At 43.7% G+C, this 22,166-nt stretch overlaps 1 protein-coding gene across 1 annotated transcript; it reads right to left on the bottom strand.

Moving 5' to 3' along the window:
* Positions 1–3,007: 3,007 nt before the first annotated feature.
* On the bottom strand, positions 3,008–21,925 carry pwwp2a (PWWP domain containing 2A). The gene is made up of 3 exons (XM_024011773.2): positions 20,738–21,925; positions 7,304–9,230; positions 3,008–3,526 (listed from the first exon to the last, which is right to left on the bottom strand). The coding sequence occupies exons 1-2, from the start codon at positions 21,871–21,873 to the stop codon at positions 7,331–7,333; spliced, it is 3,036 nt and encodes a 1,011-aa protein (XP_023867541.1). The 5' UTR covers positions 21,874–21,925; the 3' UTR covers positions 3,008–3,526; positions 7,304–7,330.
* Positions 21,926–22,166: the final 241 nt, after the last annotated feature.

The raw sequence follows: 22,166 nt of genomic DNA, 5'->3' as shown, positions 1-22,166 counted from the left end.
TGGGATAACAGGAGCTGGTATAAGGTTGGGGAAAGACTGAAGCCCCGTTTATACCTGGTGCTGATGTAGTCCACATTCTGATTGGGCCCACATTTTTGGACCGGTGTAGACGACCAAAATAACTGATGGTGATTCTCCCACATCCATATAGCTGATCTTTTGACGGTGTCAGAGGTGGAACTGCGTTAAATCCACAAGCAGCTCCCAGCATTATACTTAAAGTGGACATTGGCTATGGAGTCACATTAAGAGAAATCCCATGCAGCCTCGTTTACAAATTCTAACACTGGACTGTGAGATGTAATCTACAACTTGATTAGGCTGATAGAAATCCTCATTATTTTGTTTAATGATTTTCAATTTGAGTGTCATTTCTACAGTGCAATTGGAAAGTATTCTGACCCCTTGACTTTTTCCACGTTTTGTGCYGTTACAGCCTTATTCTAAAATTGTTCTCATCAATCTTCACACACTACACCATAATGACAARGTAAAAACAGGTTTTTAGAAATGTTTGCTATCACATTTACTTAAGTATTCAGACCCTTTACTCAGTACTTTGTTGAAGCACCTTTGTCAGAAATTACATCCTTGAGTCTTCTTGGCTAGGACGCTACAAGCTTGGCACACCTGTATTTGGTGAGTTTCTCCCATTCTCTACAGATCCTCTCAAGCTCTGTCGGGATGGATGGGGAGTGTCGCTGCACAGCTGTTTTCAGGTCTCTCCAGAGATGTTCGATCGGGAGTTTCATCAGACCAAAGAATCTTGTTTCTCATGGTCTGAGAGTCCTTTAGGTGCCTTTTGGCAAACTTCAAGTGGGCTGTCATGTGCCTTTTACTGAGGAGTGGCTTCCGTCTGGCCACTCTACCATAAAGGCCTGATTGGTGGAGTGCTGCACAGATAGTTGTCCTTCTGGAAGGTTCTCCTACCTCCACAGAGGAACTCTGGAGCTCTTTCAGAGTGGCCATCGGGTTCTTGGTCAGCTCCCTGACCAAGGCCCTTCAAACCCAATTGCTCAGTGTGGCCCAGGCGGACAGTTCTAGGAAGAGTCTCGGTGGTTCCAAACTTCCATTTAAGAATGATGGAGGCCACGTAATTCTTTGGGCCCTTCAATGGTGCAGACATTTTTTTGTATCCTTCCCCAGATCTGTGCCTCGACACAATCCTGTCTCAGCTTATTTCCTTGGACCTCATGGCTTGGTTTTTGCTCTGACATGCACTGTCAACTGTGGGACCTTATACAGACAGGTGTGTGCCTTTCCAAATCATGTCCAATCAATTGAATTTACCACAGGTGGACTTCAATCAAGTTGTAGAAACATCTCAAGGATGATCAATGGAAACAGGATGCACCTGAGCTCAATTTCGAGTCTCGTAGCAAAGGGTCTGAATACTTATGTAAATAAATGTGCTAAAATATCTAAAAACCTGTTTTTGCTTTGTCATTATGGGGTATTGATTGAGATTTATTTTTATTTAATCCATTTTAGAATAAGGATGTAACATAACAAAATGTGGTCTGAATACTTTCCGAATGCACTGTAAATAGCCAAGTTTCTCGTTCTGAACTTCTAATGCGAGCGGAACGGGTGTGGTTTCGTGACAACGATTAAGAGCAGCTGCTCACCGATTTGACAGCTCCAAYGCAGTTACACCTCCGACACCGCCAAAACATCAGCTATGCGGGTGTCGGCTATCGCTGGTTAGCGCTTGATCTGTTTTAATCTAGGCCTAATGCTCAGTGGGCAAAGCTTAGAATGTCAGTGGTTGGAGTTACAGGTGAGCGCAACAACAACAAAAAGGGCCTTAGGGAGGTAGGTGGTGGATGGAGGGCGTTAAATTGTTGCAACAAATTATGTATATAAACCTTAGATTGCTAATGCTATGTATTGGTCGATGAGAGGCTAAGAACCCACCAGTCGGCCATATTGGGACTCAGAAGAAGCAATCCTCAATAGGAATGAATTTAAATCTACAGTATTTCAATTACTTATTATTGTTTTCAAGGACAAAATTAYATTGATTTAAGTATTTTGTTGTTGTAGTGGGGACATAAGTGCTTTWAAAAAATGATACAAATAAAAAGAAATCTAAACATTTAATGTATGTTCAGCTCACATATCATTTGAAAGTAAGCATTAAGGTGTTTGTAAAAGGATAAAACAAATGTAGACATTAAGAAAAAGACATTTGTAGTTCTATAGCTTTCAAAATATTTTTTTATAATGGTGGGGGAGTGCCAACATGGAGGCACAGTTGCTTCAAAACAGCACCCCCCTCAGTCATCTTATGTGTGTATATATATATATATATATCATTGGTTGCGACCCGCAAGGTTGCCAGTTCGAATCCCAGTTGCGACTTATTTTTTAAACTTTATTAACCAACATTTTGAACTTATCACATTTCTAATCTACTAACTTTCTGGCTGAACAGCTTTAAATATGTGACAAGTATGGGCTAGTACCATCCCCCCTGCTGGTGCAATGGATTTGGCAAGGGACCAGAAGGTCACAGGTTCTAATCCTCCCAATCACCTTTCTCAAAAAAGGTATAATTCAGCATATTAATGCTAATTTTTATTTTATGTTAAGACAAATATTGCTGGGTCTCCCGAGTGGCGCTGTGGACTAAGTCACTGCATCGCAGTGCTAGCTGTGCCATTAGAGATCCTGATTCGCCTCTTCCAAATCCGTACGGGAGTTGCAGCGATGGGACAAGACTGTACCTACCAATTGGATACCACGAAATTGGGGAGAAAAAGGGATAAATAAAACAAATATTGCCTTGAGTCAAGAGGGAATATTTAAAAGGTTTGATAATCCAGATCTGTTTACACTTCTAAGATATCTAGATACAACGTGTCCCTGACTACCTCCTGAGGTGGTCAGGAAGATCTGATCACAATCACTTCACTTCAAATGCGGGCACAATCAGAATGTGGACAGKATCAGGACACAGACCGCATGTTAGCACCAGGTATAAATGGGGCTTGAGACACCAGTATTCTTTTTCAAGACTGCTTCAACACAAAGCACAGCCTTCTGCAAATGCACTGTAATAGCATAGCACATGCAATCTTTATTGCATTAATATAAATGTTTTACATAGTATTGTTTTTATAAATTTTTTTGTCTTTGCATTTCAAGATCACTGATCAACATACTAAAAACCCTGCAAAATCCTGTGTCCTGTCAACATGTATGTAATACAAATGTAATAGATATCTATAATGGTCAGAGTGCTCGTCTACTCTGCAGATGTCCTCACTCAAACTAAGGTCACATGCTTGTGGACATGGACGCCTGCTCAAAGAAATCAAATGGTATTCAGCATGATGGACAGGCCCAGAGGTGGAGTAGGTCTGCAATTCATTATAAATATATAAATGTTCCTTCTTCCGATACTTAAATAAAAATAATTATATCGATGACGTCTCCAATTCTGGACATGTCCTTCCGTCCGACAGTCTCTCAACCAATGGCAGTGTAAAGGACCCATCAACAGCCCTTCAGCGTTGTAGCACTGGAAGAGAAGACAGAGAGAGACATGAACACATCAGGGACCTTTTCATCCAAATCAGAGGGCATGTTCTTTCTGTATTTGGCCTCAACAAAGCAGATTCAATAGGTTTAGTGCATGCCATTAAAAAAAGCTTTTTTATCAAAGCACTGAGACATTGAAAACAGCAACGCTACATGACAGGAAGTGCACTCCTACAAATACTAAAATGTTAATTGAATAAAGGCTGTAGGTCAGTGCACATTAGTTAGCCAACAACACAACATTTTTGAGGGGCCTCCAGTGATCTTGAGTGAAATCAGAAATGAACCTAACGGTGCATTGTTCATGTTGCAATGGCGCCATTTCTGGGCTCAAGGACACCTCTAAGGCATTTTGGGAGGGGTCCTGTGTGTCTCAATGAGGGATCTATAGCTGAGTTCTACTGCACGGATGCCTAGCAAGTTCCTGATCGACAGTGGTAAAACCAAGATAGACATCACAAATGAGTCACCGTAATCTGTGATAACGTTTTCRGCAGTTTGCTGGTCTGCCATGCATTTACTCTACTGATTATTCAAATGTCTTTGAGATTGAACCTAGTTAACCTTGAAATGCTGCTGCTGTGTGGATCGGCTCCTTTATTTACGTAATGTTATGTGTATGCTGCTCCCGAACATGGATATATACACTGAATGTACAAAACATTAGGAACACCTGCTCTTTCCATGCCAGACTGACCAGGTGAACGCAATTATCTCTTATTGATGTTACCGGTTTAATCCACTTCAAATCACTGTAGATAAAGGAGAGGAGACAGGTTAAAGATGGATTTGTGCCATTCAGAGGGTGAATAGGAAAGAAAATATTGAAGTGCCTTTGAATGGGGTACGATAGTAGATGCCGGGCGCACCGGTTTGCGTGTATCAAGAACTGCAACAGTGCTGGGTTTTTCACGCTCAACAGTTTCCTGTGTGTATCAAGAATGGTCCACCACGCAAAGGATATCCAGCCAACTTGACATCTGTGGGAATCATTGGCATCAACATGGGCCAGCATCCTTGTGGAATGCTTTCAACACCTTGTAGTCCATTCCCTGACAAATTGAGGCTGATCTTAGGGCAAACGGGGGTGCAACTCAATATTAGGAAGGTAAGTAGCCTTTTCATTTGTATTTCAAACCAAAACGTTACTTCTCAGTACTATTTAATTTACAAACAATTAGAGGGCAGAACTATCAAACTCCCCCTAAACGTTAAATTCTACAATGCCATTCAAAGATGCATTGCTTCAGATACACTGACTGACAGCCATTGAACAATGGCTTCTAATAGCATATGACGTCAATGTCCTAGATCTGTTTGCAGGTAAGAAAATCTGTTCAATAAAAGGAATGATTTTACTCCCCCAAAAATTCTCCACATTCAGCCCTTTCCTCTCATTATTGTTAATGTACCAATAGCCTCAAGTGGTAAACAGAGGCTTGACTGGCAAGTCGTTTTCTACAGGTCTGCTATTTCATAAAAGCCCCACAAATATTTGCAGTTAATGGCAGCTATTATAAAGACCACAAGCCACAATTTAAAAGGCATGGTCATTGTCAACTTAAAATGCCCCCATTTTAGTACGAGGGGGACAATAGAAATATCCMAAATTCCAAATGACCAATGTTTTTATTCCAGCTTGTTTCAAGGTGAAACTGAAGCCTTATAAATGGCATTGGATTTGTAGGTGTTAATGGAAGTAGGAGCACTAAAATGAAGACAACTAGGTAAGATTCTTGAAGTTGACATTTTATTTATAATACTTTTTAAAAACATCAGAAAACATTTACACAAGTGTTCTTCAACTGTTACTTTTTCCAACAGTTTTCTCCCCCCTATACAGCATTCTCTGATCTGCAAACAGATGATGTCCAAAATAGAAGAAACAGAGCCAACCGTCATAATACACTTTGTCTCTGCTTGTAACAATGGTCAGGTCAGTGTACTCTACCAAGCAATAAGCCTCTGATCTCTACCTGTTCGGGCCAAAAGGGCAAAGGTGAGGCGATGTTGGTCTTACTGTATGTCCCTTAATATTTAGTCAGAGTGGATAGGTGTGTATAGGTAAATGAACAAACATCTTTCGGAAATGTAATTTGTCATTGGTAATGAAATGGTCAAACCTGAAGTGAACCCATATAATTACAGAAGAGTTGACGTAACCTTTCCTCACTACCCTCCCCCAACTTCAGCCAAACAAATAACCCTTTTTCCATTATTTATCATAAAAATCCACTCAAAATAATTTGATACATATTGTACTGTACATAATATATCAAATCAAGATTTGCAGTCGTATGAGATCAGCCAAGCAGTGAAGTGATAGAAGATCCGAGTTCAGAAGCACCAAATAGAGTCAAACACATTCCAACTCAAATAGGGTCGAGTAACAGCTGAACACTGAAAACTCTGAGAAATCACTGAACTACTTAGTACAAGTCAACAAGACATGGCAAACCCATAGTAAAAGTTTTACAAAATAACTGAGCAAAAATAGTTCATCCCTGTAACGTGCCATACCACACGTATATGGGAGGAGTAACTACAATGGCTTCCCTCTGTCAATGCTAGTTGATTCTATCATTTTCATAGTAAGCCATCGCTCCATCAACTAACATCATTGTTTAAAATGTCCCGATGCAGACAATTCAAATCAGTGATTTTAAAACAAAATTGGGCATCATTCTATGTATAACAGCATGCAAAATCAAGGAGCTAGATAGGAAGACCAGAGAGTAATAAAACAGTCTTGGTTAACTGAGGAGCATAAGGTATAGAGACTACAGACAGGACAGAGTCAGATGAGGAGAGAGAAAGGGGGAGAGGTGAGGTGGCYCAAGGGGACCAAATGATGTAGCACTGGACAGGTATGAGGGGGGGTGGATGTGCCCACTGCCCGGTTGAGCGAGCACGCTCTCAGTACTGTATCTACTGCCCTGCAACCATCTCTGTTTTCAGAGAGGATTAGAAACAGGGCACCATCCTCCTCTCACCGGCACTTGAGGTGACTTTGGCTTACAGGCACATCCTCACAACCTCAGCTCAACTGTCTGGAAAGCCCTGGCTGGCAGTGTGCCACACGGTGATCAAGAGCTTACCGGCCCGGCAGCCAGCTCCCACAGCCAGTCAGCTCTGACTGTGTCTGAGATACAGCAGGTACCTAAGCCCCTATGACTGCTCGCTCTTCAAATCCACCAGGGTCCACTTCCTCGTCACATCACAGCTACAGTACATGTCTTCCACCAGCACAGATACATCATATTTACTGCTGCTTAGATCCTGTAACTTTCCGTTCACAGTATCTGAAACTGAACCGTTTGTTGCATAGACTGAAAGAAATACACATTTTGTCTCTTAAGATTTTGACAATTGGCAGCCAATCAAGCAGACCTATGAACCATGGTGTTAGAACAGAACATAAGCTTCTTTGCACAGAGTGAAACTTAAAGGCCTCAAGATAAGGAGAATATTTCAATCACCAACCATTTTGTAAAGAAAAGTTAAAAATAAAATGACCAGATTTCCACCAGTTTGGATAAATAAGTGAAAGGATGATAAAATAAAAACACACTGCCATTTTTATGTATGCAGTAATGTGTATAACTCCAACCCATTCAGTCCCTTTTTGACCATAGAAAAAAAAGAGGAGTCCTGCTTGTCTGGCCTGAAATATTTTGTTTCTTTCTCCCAGGAAGGTGAAGGGACATGGTAGGTGGCTAGCAGGGGAGGGGAAGGGGGGGGGGGCATGTTAGCCTACCTTTCCTTTTCCCCAAAGCACACCACCTCACGTCTCGAATTGCGTAAGCAAGGCGCGAACCTCAGGAGTGAGCTGCTTGGCAGCCTTGGCTGCCTCTGTGATGGCTTTACGGTACAAGCCCTTTCTCTTCTTGTCGAAGCGTGACTGGAAGCTTTCTAGAAAAGGGGCGACCTGTGCAAGTGCCAGGAAGGAGGTGGTGGGTGAACCGAACCAGGCGACACGGGCCTCCTGCCTGACTAAGAGCCCATTATCTTTGCGGCTGATCTGGATGCCTAAGACGCGGGCTGGCCACCAAGGGAAACCATATATTTTGGCCCAAACGATGTCCCCTACGCAAATGCTCCTGCCGTCCAGAGAGACACACTTAGACACATTTTTGGAAAACACTTTCTGAGATTTACGAGGGGTTTTCTCTTCCGTAGGTGCAGGCGAGGTGTCAGTGACTGCTGAGGACGTGCCGGGGGCGGGGGGCGAGTGCAAATCACCGGGAGGGAGAAAGTCAAAGGTCTCGGTGGAGCTACACTCTGAGTTTGAAGACTTTAAGTCATCTGCACTATCAATGCTGCACATGGAGGTATTAGAGGAGTCAGGCTGGCTGGGGTTAAGGGTCATGTACACCACAAGGTTGCCAGTCTTGCTGCCGCGCGTCTCCCGCCTCTCCTCCCGCCCCCCCTGCTCCTCTGGCTCCACCTTGGGGTCGCTGTGCTCCGTGGCTGTGAGGGGTTCCACTTGGGGCTGGGATTGGGTCTGAGGACTGAGCTCAGGTTCTGGCCCTTTATCTGGACCCTGGTTTTCAGCAGCAGTGGCCTCGCCTGTGGAGCAGGAGGAGGAGGAGGAGCGTGTGGAGGTGCAGCGGGGCGCGCCTAGCTTTGGAGGGGACAAACTGCCACTTCCCGGCACTTTCTCGAGGCAAGGCGGCTTACATGTAGAAGAGTCATTCTCTTCATTACGGTACCTTTGGGGCTTGATGCGCATCCTGGGCGGGAGAGGGGTGGCGTTGCTTGGTCCCACCCCGCTGATCTGCTGCAGCCGCCGGGTGAAGTGGACCTTCTGGTGGGCGTGGGACTCCTGCAGGGCAGCGGCCCTCGTCATCGTCTTGGCGTTGCCACTGCTACCAGTGACCACTGTAGCCTCTCTCTGCCTCTTCTGCGCCTTGGCCAGTTTCAGCACCTCCCGTGCCTTGGAGTGATCAACATTTTTGCTCTGCAGCACTTTCTTGGCATTGAGCTGGACTCTGGAGCTGCTGTTGACCGGTGATGTTGTTGTGGTGGATGTTGTCCTCAGAACCCTGTTCCCTCCAGCTCCGCCCTTCACCTGGCCCAGAGAAGAGGAAGAGGAGACTCGAATCCCTGAGGCCTGCCGTTTGGACACCTCAGCAGCAWGGCGCTTCTCCTCAGAGCGAGGTTCATTACGCGGCCGCTTGCTGACAGTAGCTGCACTGTCGTTGCGTCTCCGCTTGGCGTCCTCGCCCCTAGAGTCCGACACAGGGCCTCTACGTGGCTCCCTCTTGTCCACGGTCATGACAGTCCCCTTGCACTTGTCACAGAGCACCTGGCGGGGCCGCAACTTGATGGCGTTCATGATAGAGGTGGGCTCCTCGCGATACAGCCTGCGCTTGGGCCGCTTGATCTTGCGGGGGGGCGGCTGAGGTAACGACTGGTTGTAGGTGTCCCTGATGAACAATGGCGGAGGGTAAGGGGCTCCCTCCTGAAACAGTGGCGGAGGTTTTGAAGTCCATGGGTTAGGCTTAGGCTGGGGGTCAGGGTTTGGTTCGGGGAYWGCGACAACTTGGCTGTCAGGGTTTYCCTGGACTGGCTTTTCCACCTTCTCTGGCTGGAATGTTTCTGTCTTTAGCTGCATAGATTCAGGTTTATCCTTGTATTCTCTCTTTGGGAACACAGTGATTGGAATTCCATAGGGTCCAAACCTGAGAAGAGAGAATTTAGAGGATTTAGAAACTGTGGATAACTATAAAAACTCTAAACTTGTTTTTTGTCTTGTATTCGTCAAAGATTTCATGCTAATTCAAGATGTTTCTCATTTAGGCCTACATTGTACATTTAGGAAATCAATCTAAATCAATTAAATCCTGAACATTCAAAGAGGAAATATTAAATTAGTGTTGCAAAAGATCAAAGGAGCTCCCACGGCCTAAAACACAACATCACCATAGCTAACTAGAGTGCACAAGGCTCTACAAACAAAGGGAAAAAACTATCCTTGTTTACAATATTAATGCTCACCCTCCAGCTTTATTCACTAATGTTTTAATAAGGCAGATACAAGTGGAGGTGGCAGCAGAAACTCCATGACTGTGTTTGTTAAACCCTACCTTATGAATTCGGGATCAGAAATGACTCTTGGGTTGAAACTGCCACACATATCTATTGGACTGCGTTGATACAGGAAGACCAATTCAGATATTATTATATTTTTTACACTAATTGGTCTTTTGACCAATCACAGATCTTTTCACATCAGATATTTTTCAGACCTGATCTGATCGGTCAACAGACCAATTAGTGAAGAAAAATCTGAATTGTGCTGCCTGTCTTGTTTTCTCTATTTGACTGAGTGTTCCTCAAAATGAAATTCCAGGAGGTGTAGAGATGTGGGCCATGCAAAGCAAACCAGACATAGCCTATATGATCATTTACTTCCCATGAAGCAGGCCGAGCCTAAATTCAACGCTACCATGAACCAAAAATAAACAAATCTGAATAAGCCTATAGAAAGTTTCAGCGGTGGCTATTACAATGGCAGAATATATATATATATATATATATATATGTTTTTTTTACCCCAGAAGAACCCCTATACACCTTGACAACTTCAGCTCAACCAAAATCTTAAAACTGCCGGCCCTACTGAACATTATCCAGATACTATATGTCAAGTGGTTCAACTACCACTACATAGGCCTAGTTGAGCTAGTTTCTAGGCTGAGATATCATATGCAGTACACTATGTTTCCTACCAGAGCACCTCCTAAAATAATCCCCATGTTACAGAGAGATGACAGAGCTATACAGAGATAGATGGCCTTGGGTAAATGTGTCCCTATGCTGCATTAGTGAGTGCTTCAAGCGCAAATACAGGACAAGATTTATCATGCTAACTCTACTGGACCAAATGCTAACTCTACTGGACCAAATGCTAACTCTACTGGACCACCCTTCATCCCCTTTGAAGAACAAAACAATGGATCAATAGCTAGGTTTCCATCCAACTGGSGACATTAGAAAATATGCGCATTTACCCACCAGTGGTGTTTCAGCCAAAAATCAGTGCGTGATGACGTAAAGCACACAAAATGTATTTTTTTGCTTAAGTTTTCATGTACCGAATAAAAATCTAAAGTTCAGAGTGTTTACATCGCATTTTCAACTCTACCAATAGTTTTGTAACAAACTGTTGCGTTAAATAGCAAATGTGCCTACTCTGGTCTTTGCACGTGCGCTCTATCCAACAGCTCGCATACACAGTGCGGGTAGGCTAGTCTACATGATGAGATTCTTATGGATAAKAGAAAGAATATTTGTATTTGTCAAGCAAGTGCAACGTCAAAGAAGATGTTTTGGGAAACAGCTCTGAAATGTAAAGATGCTCTTATGAAGGTTCTAACGATGAACTTCGCCTTAAGATGCTTTTGGGGTATATACTGTATATACTGTACTGAGACGTCCAAACTTGTGAAACTAAGACGTCTATGATTGTTTCAGATTTAGTCTGGTCCGGACCAACCAAATGAGGTCTTGTTTGGGGGCGGAGATCATTACAATATGTGTAGAGATCATTACCAATGTGTAGAAAAATACCCAAATATGCAAAAGAAGGATCTTGCACATTTCTACCTTTGTGTACCTTAGGGCTGTCCCCAACAACAGCAAAAATGTTGGCCGACAGTCTGTTCTTYYGACCAATTGATTGGTCGAAATGTTTAAACGTGTACTTTTCCATATGTAGACACATCCTATGTGTGTTAATCAAATTAAAATTAATGCACTGAGCTTTTMTGATGCTTTAAGCACACCGTTTGATTAAATAATGAAGACACAAATTACTAGAGGGAGTCCAACCTCAATTGATTTGATTGTACTCAGGCTTGCAGTGTTGTTAAAAACAAAAAGAAGACAGTGAGCGACTGTGACTAGCACCCGGTGTCTCTCTCTCTCCACCCTGCTGCAGCGACCACTACAAAACTTAATGTGTTTATCATGCTGTAAGTGTTGCTGAAGCTGCAACATAATTTGCCATTTCATACTGAAAACTTCTGTTACCAAAATATCTCATTTGTTTAGGAAAAACATTCCCTAGTCCCGCAACCCTTACTTTCTTTGTGACACATGTATGCATCGCATGCACATGACCAATGGGGCCTGACCTATAGCATATCATAATCGCATCAATAAATTGGTTATAACAAACTCCGAACACGTGAAAGCAAAATGGATGCAGAGGACGTGACATGCAGTGCATTCGGAAAGTATTCAGACCCTTTCACTTTTTTATGTTATGTTACAGCTTTGTTCTAAAATATATATTTGTTTTATTCCCCTCAATCTACACACAATAGCCCATAATGGCAAAGCAAAAACTGCTTTTCATAAATGTTTGCAAATTTATCTTAGAAAATTAACCATTTACTCAGTCCTTTGTTTAAGCACCTTTGGCAGCAATTACAGCCTCGAGTCTTCTTTGGTATGACGCTAYAAGCTTGGCACACCTGTATTTGGGGAGTTTCTCCCATTCTTCTCTGTAGATCCTCTCAACCTCTGTCAGGTTGAATGGGGAGAGTCGCTGCACAGCTATTTTCAGGTCTCTCCAGAGATGATCGATTGGGGTCAAGTACGGACTCTGGCTGGACCACTCAAGGACATGCCCCGAAGACACTCCTGCATTGTCTTGGCTGTGTGCTTAGGGTCGTTGTCCTGTTGGAAGGTGAATCTTCGCCCCAGTCTGAGGTTCTGAGCAGGTTATTAAGGATCTCTCTGTACTTTGCTCCGTTCWTCTTTCCTTTGATCCTGACTAGTCTCTCAGTCGCTGCCGCTGAAAAATATCCCCACACCCACAGGATGGTGCCAGGTTTCCTCCAGACGAGATGCTTGGCATTCAGGCCAAAGAATTCAATCTTGGTTTCATCAGACCAGAGAATCTTGTTTCTCATGGTCAGAGTACTTTAGGTGCGTTTTGGCAAACTCCAAGTGGGCTGTCATGTGCCTTTTACTGAGGAGTGGCTTCTGTCTTGCCACTCTACCATAAAGGCCTGATTTGGTGGAGTGCTTCAGAGATGGTTATCCTTCTGGAAGATCCTCCCATCTACACAGAGGAACTCTGGAGCTCTGTCAGTGACCATCGGGTTCTTGGTCACCTCCCTGACCAAGGCCCTTCTCCCCCGATTGCTCAGTTTGGCCGGGCGGCCAGCTCTAGGAAGAGTCTTGGTGATTCCAAACTTCTTCCATTTAAGAATGATGGCCACTGTGTTCTTGGGAACCTTCAATGCTGCAGAATTTTTTAGTACCCTTCCCCAGATCTGTGCCTCGACACAATCCTGTCTCTGAGCTCTACGGACAATTCCTTCGATCTCATGGCTTGGTTTTTGCTCTGACATGSACTGTCAACTGTGGGACCTTATATAGACAGATGTGTGCCTTTCCAAATCATGTCCATTCAATTGAATTTACCACAGGTGGACTCCAATCAAGTTGTAGAAACATCTCAAGGATGATCAATGGAAACAGGATGCACCTGAGCTCAATTAAGTCTCATAGCAAACGGTCCGAATTCTTATGTAAATAAGGCATGTATTTTTTATTATTTTGCACATTTCTAAACCTGTTTTTGCTTTGTCATTATGGGGTATTGTGTGTAGATTGAGTGTTTTTATTTAATCCATTTTAGAATAAGGCTACAATGTAATAAAATGTGGAAAAGGTGAAGGGGTCTGAATACTTTCCCGAATGCACTGTAATCAATAGCCTAACTGTTAACTGTGTCTGGCTTTATAAAATTATGGAAACTGAAAACGCAGGCCACGTAGTATTTGTACTGTCCAGAGCTAAAAGTAAAACTGGAAAACGTGGCAGGCTASGGCCTTTTGGAGGGTACTCAATTACTGCCTACATTCAAACTTTCAATCTCTTTAAATGGGAGGGGATGTGTGCGGTTCAAAATGTATTGTTTCTCTGGCAGTTAGATAAGGGCAATCCACGTTAACGGAATTATGCTTTGATTCCATTTTTTCCACTTTAAAATGTATGCCAAACAAAAACCATTGATTTCAAAGTTTAATGAAACCATAAGTCTATGCACTTGACTACTTAACTAAAACTAATTTAGTGGATAGATGCAGATGCAAACTTTGGTAACGGAATTTAGGTAAAATCAGGATTTTATGCAAACCCGTTTCAAAGATGTCTGTAAGTGAAGTGGATTTACACCCAGTAAAGGAATTACATCATGGGTCCCTGATCTGTAATACCCAGAATTGCATAATTATGGATATGAATGTTATTCTCAGGGGTCGCACTAAAAAAGATAGGCCTATTTCTTAATATGTTATTTTGCTGCGTTTTGTAAATGCTGATCTAAAATGCTTCAAATTGTAATTTCTGCTCGGCATCAGACTCATTTTGTGCTTCAGTTGCACTTCTCCACCCGGAAGAGAATTCACGAATGGGCATTCTATCAGCAGACAGCGCTGACCGATGTGTAGCTACTTTTCTCGAGTACTTTTCTCAGTGTAGCCTACTTTTCTCTGGTAAAATGCAAGATTAACATCAAGCAAAACTTTAGGAAATGTAGCTCGCTACATTCTTTCTATGATAAACATTAGAAATGGCCATGCATCGTTTTTTTGCAAAAAATGACTTKCTTTTTCATTGTACGCTCATTTACTTGTGACTGCTAGCCAAATAGCTTTGCACTTCTTTTGTCACCTGATGAAAATTAAGCTATTTTCTGCACGAATGTATTTTCTKTGAAGGAAAACTATAGTTGCACATCCCTGATTACTCTTTTGAAGCAAAACACTTGACTGTCAATATAAAACGCAGGTGATATGGTTTAAAAACACAGATTTMTTTTTGATGGGCTGCATTTTCAAAATGCAGATTTCTGAACTATTAACGTGACCCCTGATTCTCATGTTTAACAAGTTWGGACATCACAGCGCAGCAGAGCAYTGCAGTACAAAAGAGCAGAGTAGGTTTCAGTAGAGTGCAATWAAGTTCAGTAGAGTACAATACTATACTGTATTGGACTGTATTCTACTGTATTATGATCTCTACTCACTGTACTATCCAAACTTGTGAAACATATGTCTATGATTGGTCCAGTCAGTCTGTGGACATTACCATCAAGGTCAGGGTGGACTRACCAAATTTGAACTACTTTTCAACATCCATGGAYATCCGGTGTTGGTCGGTGCTTAGTGGGTTAGGATGCTGGTTACAGGGGGCTCATGGGTAGGTGTCAGTAAGAGCTGRGAGAAGTGACATTAACTGGAGAGTAAGAGAGAAGGGCAGAGAGCAAGGAAAARGGGAGAGGGGTTGTCCAGACCCACTGTTATAACACTCTTGGTTTGACCACCAGACGACAGAAAGAGAAAGAAAACCATTATAATGCCAGTGGAAGAGTAGCAGGTGACCCAACTGTGGTTTGTGACTATTATGATTTCCTATCGTAGCCAATTCAGTTGCCGTAATTACGTTACACATCTTTTGGTAAATACGTTACCAATTTTAATGACTTAATTCATAAAACAAAATCAATATTAGTAAAATATTAAATTGSTAGGTTTACCATTACTTGTTACTTCTGTGAACTTTCATTATCCGAAATTACAAAATATCTTAAATGTGCATTTTTGGTAATGGAATTACAAGGCAATATTTCTTAAACTTGCAGAAGGTAAACCATTTCTCCAAAACTAAATATAAGTGTTGATATTAGTTGGGAGGGTTTTTACATCAACATTTTGTTTTGATGTAATTTTTGTTACCTTAAGATTTTTTCGGGCCGACTGAGATGGCCGCCTCGCTTCGCGTTCCTAGGAAACTATGCAGTATTTTGTTTTTTTACGTGTTATTTCTTACATTGGTACCCTAGGTAATCTTAGGTTTTAATACATACAGTTGGGAGGAACTACTGGATATAAGAGCAACGTCAACTCACCATCATTACGACCAGGAATACGACATTCCCAAAGCGGATCCTCTGTTTTGCCCACCACCCAGGACAATGGATCGGATCCCAGCCGGTGAACCAAAACAACGTCGCCGTAAAAGGGGCAGACGAAGCAGTCTTCTGGTCAGGCTCCAAAGACGGGCACATCGCGTACCGCTCCCGAGCATACTACTCGCCAATGTCCAGTCTCTTGACAACAAGGTTGATGAAATCCGAGCAAGGGTAGCATTCCAGAGAGACATATGAGACTGTAACGTTCTTTGCTTCACGGAAACATGGCTCACTCGAGACACGCTATCGGAGTCGGTACAGCCAGCTGGTTTCTTCACGCATCGCGCCGACAGAAACAAGCACCTTTCTGGTAAGAAGAGGGGCGGGGGGGGGTATGCCTTATGATTAACGAGACGTGGTGTGATCATAACAACATACAGGAACTCAAGTCCTTCTGTTCACCTGACTTAGAATTCCTTCACAATTAAATGTAAACCGCATTATCTACCAAGAGAATTCTCTTCGATTATAATCACAGCCGCATATATTCCCCCCAAGCAGACACATCGACGGCCTGAACGAACTTTATTTGACTCTATGTAAACTGGAAACCACATATCCTGAGGCTGCATTCATTGTAGCTGGGGATTTTAACAAGGCTAATCTGAAAAGACTCCCTAAATTCTATCAGCATATCGATTGTGCTACCAGGGCTGGTAAAACCCTAGATCATTGTTATTATAACTTCCGCGACGCATATAAGCCCTCCCCCGCCCTCCTTTTGGAAAAGCTGACCACGGCTCATTTTGTCCCAGCTATAGACAGAGACTAAACAGGAAGCTCCCGCGCTCAAGTCTGTTCAACGCTGGTCCGACCAATCTGATTCCACGCTTCAAGATTGCTTCGATCACGTGGATTGGGATATGTTCCGCACTGCGTCAAACAACAACATTGACGAATACGCTGATGGTGAGCGAGTTTCTTAGCAAGTGCATCGGCGATGTCATACCCACAGCAACTATTAAAACATTCCCAAACCAGAAACCGTGGATTGATGGTAGCATTCGCGCGGAACTGAAAGCGCGAACCACTGCTTTTAACCAGGGCAAGGTGACCGGAAAACATGACCGAATACAAACAGTGTAGCTATTCCCCGCAAGGCAATCAACAAGCTAAGCGTCAGTATAGAGACAAAGTAGAGTCGCAATTCAACGGCTCAGACACAAGAGGTGTGTGGCAGGGTCTACAGTCAATCACGGATTACAAAAGAAAACAAGCCCCGTCGCGGACCAGGATGTCTTGCTCCCAGACAGACTAAACAACTTCTTTGCTCGCTTTGTGGACAATACAGTGCACTGACACAGCCCGCTACCAAAACCTGTGGACTCTCCTTCACTGCAGCCGACGTGAGTAAAACATTTAAACGTGTAACCTCGCAGGGCTGCAGGCCCAGATGGCATCCCCAGCCGCGTCCTCAGAGCATGCACAGACCAGCTGTGTCGGTGTGTTTACGGACATATTCAATCAATCCTTATCCAGTCTGCTGTTCCACATGCTTCAAGGGCCACCATTGTTCTTGTTCCCAAGAAAGCTAAGGTAACTGAGCTAAACGACTACCGCCCCGTAGCACTCACTTCATCATCATGAAGTGCTTTGAGAGACTAGTCAAGGACCATATCACCTCCACCCACTGACACCCTAGGACCACTCCAATTTGCTTCCACCCCAATAGGTCCACAGACAACGCAATCGCAACCACACTGCACACTGCCCAACCCATCTGTACAAGAGGAATACCTATGTGGAATGCTGTTCATCGACTACAGCTCAGCATTTAACACCATAGTACCCTCCAAACTCGTCATCAAGCTCGAGACCCTGGGTCTCGACCCGCCCTGTTCAACTGGGTACTGGACTTCCTGACGGGCCGCCCCAGGTGGTGAGGGTAAGGTAACAACATCTCCACCCCGCTGATCCTCAACACTGGGGCCCCACAAGGGTGCGTTCGAGCCCTCTCCTGTACTCCTGTTCACCCACGACTCGTGATCATGCACGCCTCCAACTCAATCATCAAGTTTGCAGACGACACTATATTGGTAGGCTTGATTACAACAACGACGAGACGGCCTACAGGGAGAAGTGAGGGCCCTCGGAGTGTGGTGTCAGGAAAATAACCTCACACTCAACATCAACAAACAAAGGAGATGATCGTGGACTTCAGGAAACAGCAGAGGGAGCACCCCCCTATCCACATCGACGGGACAGTAGTAGAGAGGGTAGTAAGTTTTAAGTTCCTCGGCGTACACATCACGGACAAACTGAACTGGTCACCCACACAGACAGCGTGGTGAAGAAGGCGCAGCAGCGCCTCTTCAACCCAGGAGTCTGAAGAAATCCGGCTTGTCACCAAAAGCACTCCAACTTTACAGAGCATCCTGTCGGGCTGTATCACAGCCTGGTACGGCAACTGCTCTGCCCACAACCGTAAGGCTCTCCGAGGGTAGTGAGGTCTGCACAACGCATCACCTGGGGCAAACTACCTGTCCTCCAGGACACCTACACAACCCGAGTCACAGGAAGGCCATAAAGATCATCAAGGACAACAACCACCCGAGCCACTGCCTGTTCACCCCGCTATCATCCAGAAGGCGAGGTCAGTACAGGTGCATCAAAGCAGGGACCGAGACTGAAAAACAGCTTCTATCTCAAGGCCATCAGACTGTTTAAACAGCCACCACTAACATTGAGTGGCTGCTGCCAACATACTGACTCAACTCCAGCCACTTTAATAATGGAAAAATGTATGTAAAAATTTATCACTAGCCACTTTAAACAATGCCACTTAATATAATGTTTACATACCTACATTACTCATCTCATATGTATATACTGTACTCTATACCATCTACTGCATCTTGCCTATGCCGTTCTGTACCATCACTCATTCATATATTTTTTATGTACATATTCTTCATCCCTTTACACTTGTGTGTATAAGGTAGTTGTTGTGAAATTGTTAGGTTAGATTACTCGTTGGTTTATTACTGCATTGTCGGAACTAGAAGCACAAGCATTTCGCTACACTCGCATTAACATCTGCTAACCATGTGTATGTAACAAATAAAATTTGAGTTGATGCTCATGGGTTCTTTTCGATGGAAATGCGCATAAGCAATTAGCCTACATCTATAGCTGCATTAATATGGCCATGAGCCCCTCCATTGCTACTTATCAACATCCTTGAAACCGTAGAAAGATGCAGATTCCTCTGACAGCCAAAACCAACTGTAAAATTGCACTGGAGAGTTAAGGATTAGCGAGTGTCTCACTCTGATCACAATGAATGAAACAGCCAAGAGAAAGAGGGGAACATGCCTTTCCTCACCACTGTCTTTCCTTTGCGTCACAGCTTCTCACAGCAGCCTCCTTATCAACCAACACATTTCATTAACACACAACCACCATCCTTTCCTTCCTAATCAACACCAGGTGACTGTCAGCTAGGCAAAAGGTTGGCCTGGTCCAGAAACATCAGCTAGCCCCTTCCCCTTGGCACGTCATAGATTTGAAATAATTTGATAAGTATACATTATGGTAGAAGCTCTAACTTTTCCTCTGATTGCAACAATATGGTGGAAATTCCACCCATCTATCCTAACACCCATCTTTCCAGATGCATACACCTAAGTAGGGGACGGGTAGAGTAGATATTTTAGGACCAGGTCGATGTCTAGTGGCGAGTTAGTCTGAACCGAAGACAGCGACTCATCTCTCATCTTGAGCACACATCCAATAGGAAAAACAATGACTCCATATCACCTATGCTRTGGAACACACTCTGGCAAATCACAGGCACAAGGCCTGCACTCAGGGGACTGTTGGAAAACAAAAGCCATAAACCGATCCCTTAGACTCAACAATGAGGATCTAAAAATKGAGTCTTTTGTTTGTAGAGAGGGGGTGGTGTTGATTATCTACAGTACTATAGAAAATKAAGCAGTAAGGTTTGAGTGGCCTCCATCTTGTCATTGTAATGAACCGGCCATTGTCCTTGGGATCACTGCTGCACTGGCTCTTATCAAAGCAACTTACACTAACGTGGCTTCCAAGTTATAGCATATTCTACCATGTATTGATAACCTATATTAATAGCGTATATGGTATAACACCAGAGGAATACCTTGAAATGATATGAAGTCCTGAAGAGCAACTACACAATGAGCTGTAAGCAGCTTGTGAGGGGAAACTAAACACAACAAGGTGTTGATTGTGTGTGCAGATGTCATCTTTGCTAAACATAATGAAGATATTCAACACAGTCCCCAGGCATGTCAGCAAGTTTAATTATGACCAAAAATATAGACCTGAGATGATAAAGGGATGGTTGGAGGAAAGGTGTTGATGAGACGGGTGACAAATTACAAGAAGGATATTAGATAGAATCTGAGAGGGGTTGGTGATAGTGGCATAGTGCTACATGACTACTCTACCAAAGTATGACCTTACACTACAGACTGAGCATGTGATCATCCTCTCCAGCTGACCTCTGATATCACTAGCCACTTTAAACAATGCCACTTTTATATGTTTACATACCCTACATTACTCATCTCATATGTATATACTGTACTCTATACCATCTACTGCACCTTGCCTATGCCGTTCTGTACCATCACTCATTCATATATTTTTATGTACATATTCTTCATCCCTTTACACTTGTGTATAAGGTAGTTGTGAAATTGTTAGGTTAGATTACTCGTTGGTTATTACTGCATTGTCGGAACTAGAAGCACAAGCATTTCGCTACACTCGCATTAACATCTGCTAACCATGTGTATGTGACAAATAAAATTTGATTTGATTTATACCCGGACTTTGTAAATAGAAACATCAAGTTTAGTTTTGTAAACTGAAATGACAAACCGAAAGCATTGCCCACATAAATGGGGATAAGAGCAGTTCCTCTGTATTTTTGTGATATGTTGTCAAACTAGAGATCACCATGGTAGCTTGACCCCTCGACCCCTGGCAAATGTAGAAAACTATCCGTTTAGGTCAGGAGGCAGGGGTTTGCAAAGCACAAGKTCCTTTACTGACAGCTGACAAGTCGAAATGAGGACACACCACATCTTTCAGGTGTGAATTTAGTTTAGTTTACTAATGGACAGAAACGTCTTAGGAAGTTACATAGAAAAACAAATGTGGTATAAAACTAAAACATAAGAGACATTTCCGAGAAGGATTATACTATACCTTTTAGAGAGGTCCATCAGAACCCCAGAGAAGATCTTCTCGCCTAACCGAAAGGACACCACCAGTGCGTCGTCGATGATGTGATCCAGAGATACTCGAACTTCGGAACCAGGTATCAGATTGTCCACTGACTCGGACTGTACCTCCTCAGTTTCAGCAACGGGCATGGGGTGAGGGGGTTTCAATACGGTCTCGCGGAAGTTCGTTTCCAAACTCCGCTGTCGTGAGCACGAGTCCCCAAGTTCTGCCGAGGAGGGAACCTGACCCACTGCCATTACAGGAAGCTCGGGACTCGGAGAGTTCTGGTTTGTGATGCTCAAAAAGTCATAAATGTATCCAGTCTCCATGGGTGTTCCAAGGAGTGTCTCCGTCTCTAGAACTGGCAGAGAGTCGACGTGTTCTATGGACTGGGGATGTTCAAGAGAGGCATCTTCCGAAGAATCGGCCTTGTACTCGGTACCAGAAGGAGCATCATCTGCTGATTCGGGCTCCAGTTCAGCCTCGTGGGACGGTTTGATTAAAGCTCTATAGTCACACTCGATAATAGTAGGTTGGGTTAATTCTGTGTTTTGATAGTAATTGATCATGGGCTCTGCTGGTTCTGCCAACGACAGCCCAGCCTCCGTAGTCACAGGATGCGCAGGGAACGAATGCAAAAAGACCACCGATGGCTGTGAATCGGAGATGGAGCTATTCTGATGGCAGGCGTAGGGCTCKTGCTTACTGAGCTCGTTTGCAGGATCAACATTAGGCGAAAAAAATTGTTTCAAACGTTCTGCCCTCGACATTGTGTATTTCGAACCATAGCCCTCGCGAGAATGGTTATCGGTATTTTCTACGCCGACCATGAGACATCCTGTATCGATGTGTTCATCCTCTGCACAAGCAGCGAGGACTTTTCCCGCGGCTTCTTGGTCTGGCCTGCTCACTAGCTCCATTTGGACCTGGCTGCATTCCTGAACTGCATCCCCATCCTTGAGTTGGTGAACAAGGTCTATTACTGGCGCGTACTGCTGCGTTGCATCGGAGTCGAGTTTGGCCCCCGGCACAGCTGGCACCGGTTCGAGCTCACCACAGTCCCCCGCTGTTGTTGTTAATACCGCAACAGCTCCTGGCTCCGCAGCCACGGCCGCCATTTTCTTTCCGCTTTGCTTCTACGGCCAGTGTCCCGTCCTCTCCCTGTGATAGCACTAGAGCCCGCCCACTTGAAAGCCAATTACACTTGATAGGCCAGCGAACTATAAAGTTGTAGTTGAGTTGTCAATATCCACGTCATTCAAAGGAAACCCTGGAAACACTTTTGTAATTGGCTCSCTTTGTCTAACCTTAACCTAACGTAGCAGGCAAAAAATAAACCTTCTGTGAACCTTTTCCACAAGGGGCGATATTGTATTGTATTTCAAGCATCAGCGAGGTTCAAGCAGAGATG

This window comes from Salvelinus sp. IW2-2015, linkage group LG20 (assembly GCF_002910315.2).
Source record: "Salvelinus sp. IW2-2015 linkage group LG20, ASM291031v2, whole genome shotgun sequence".
NCBI lineage: Eukaryota > Metazoa > Chordata > Actinopteri > Salmoniformes > Salmonidae > Salvelinus > Salvelinus sp. IW2-2015.
Note: the sequence above shows the minus strand (reverse complement) of the source record. Positions and strands in the feature narration are given on the sequence as shown.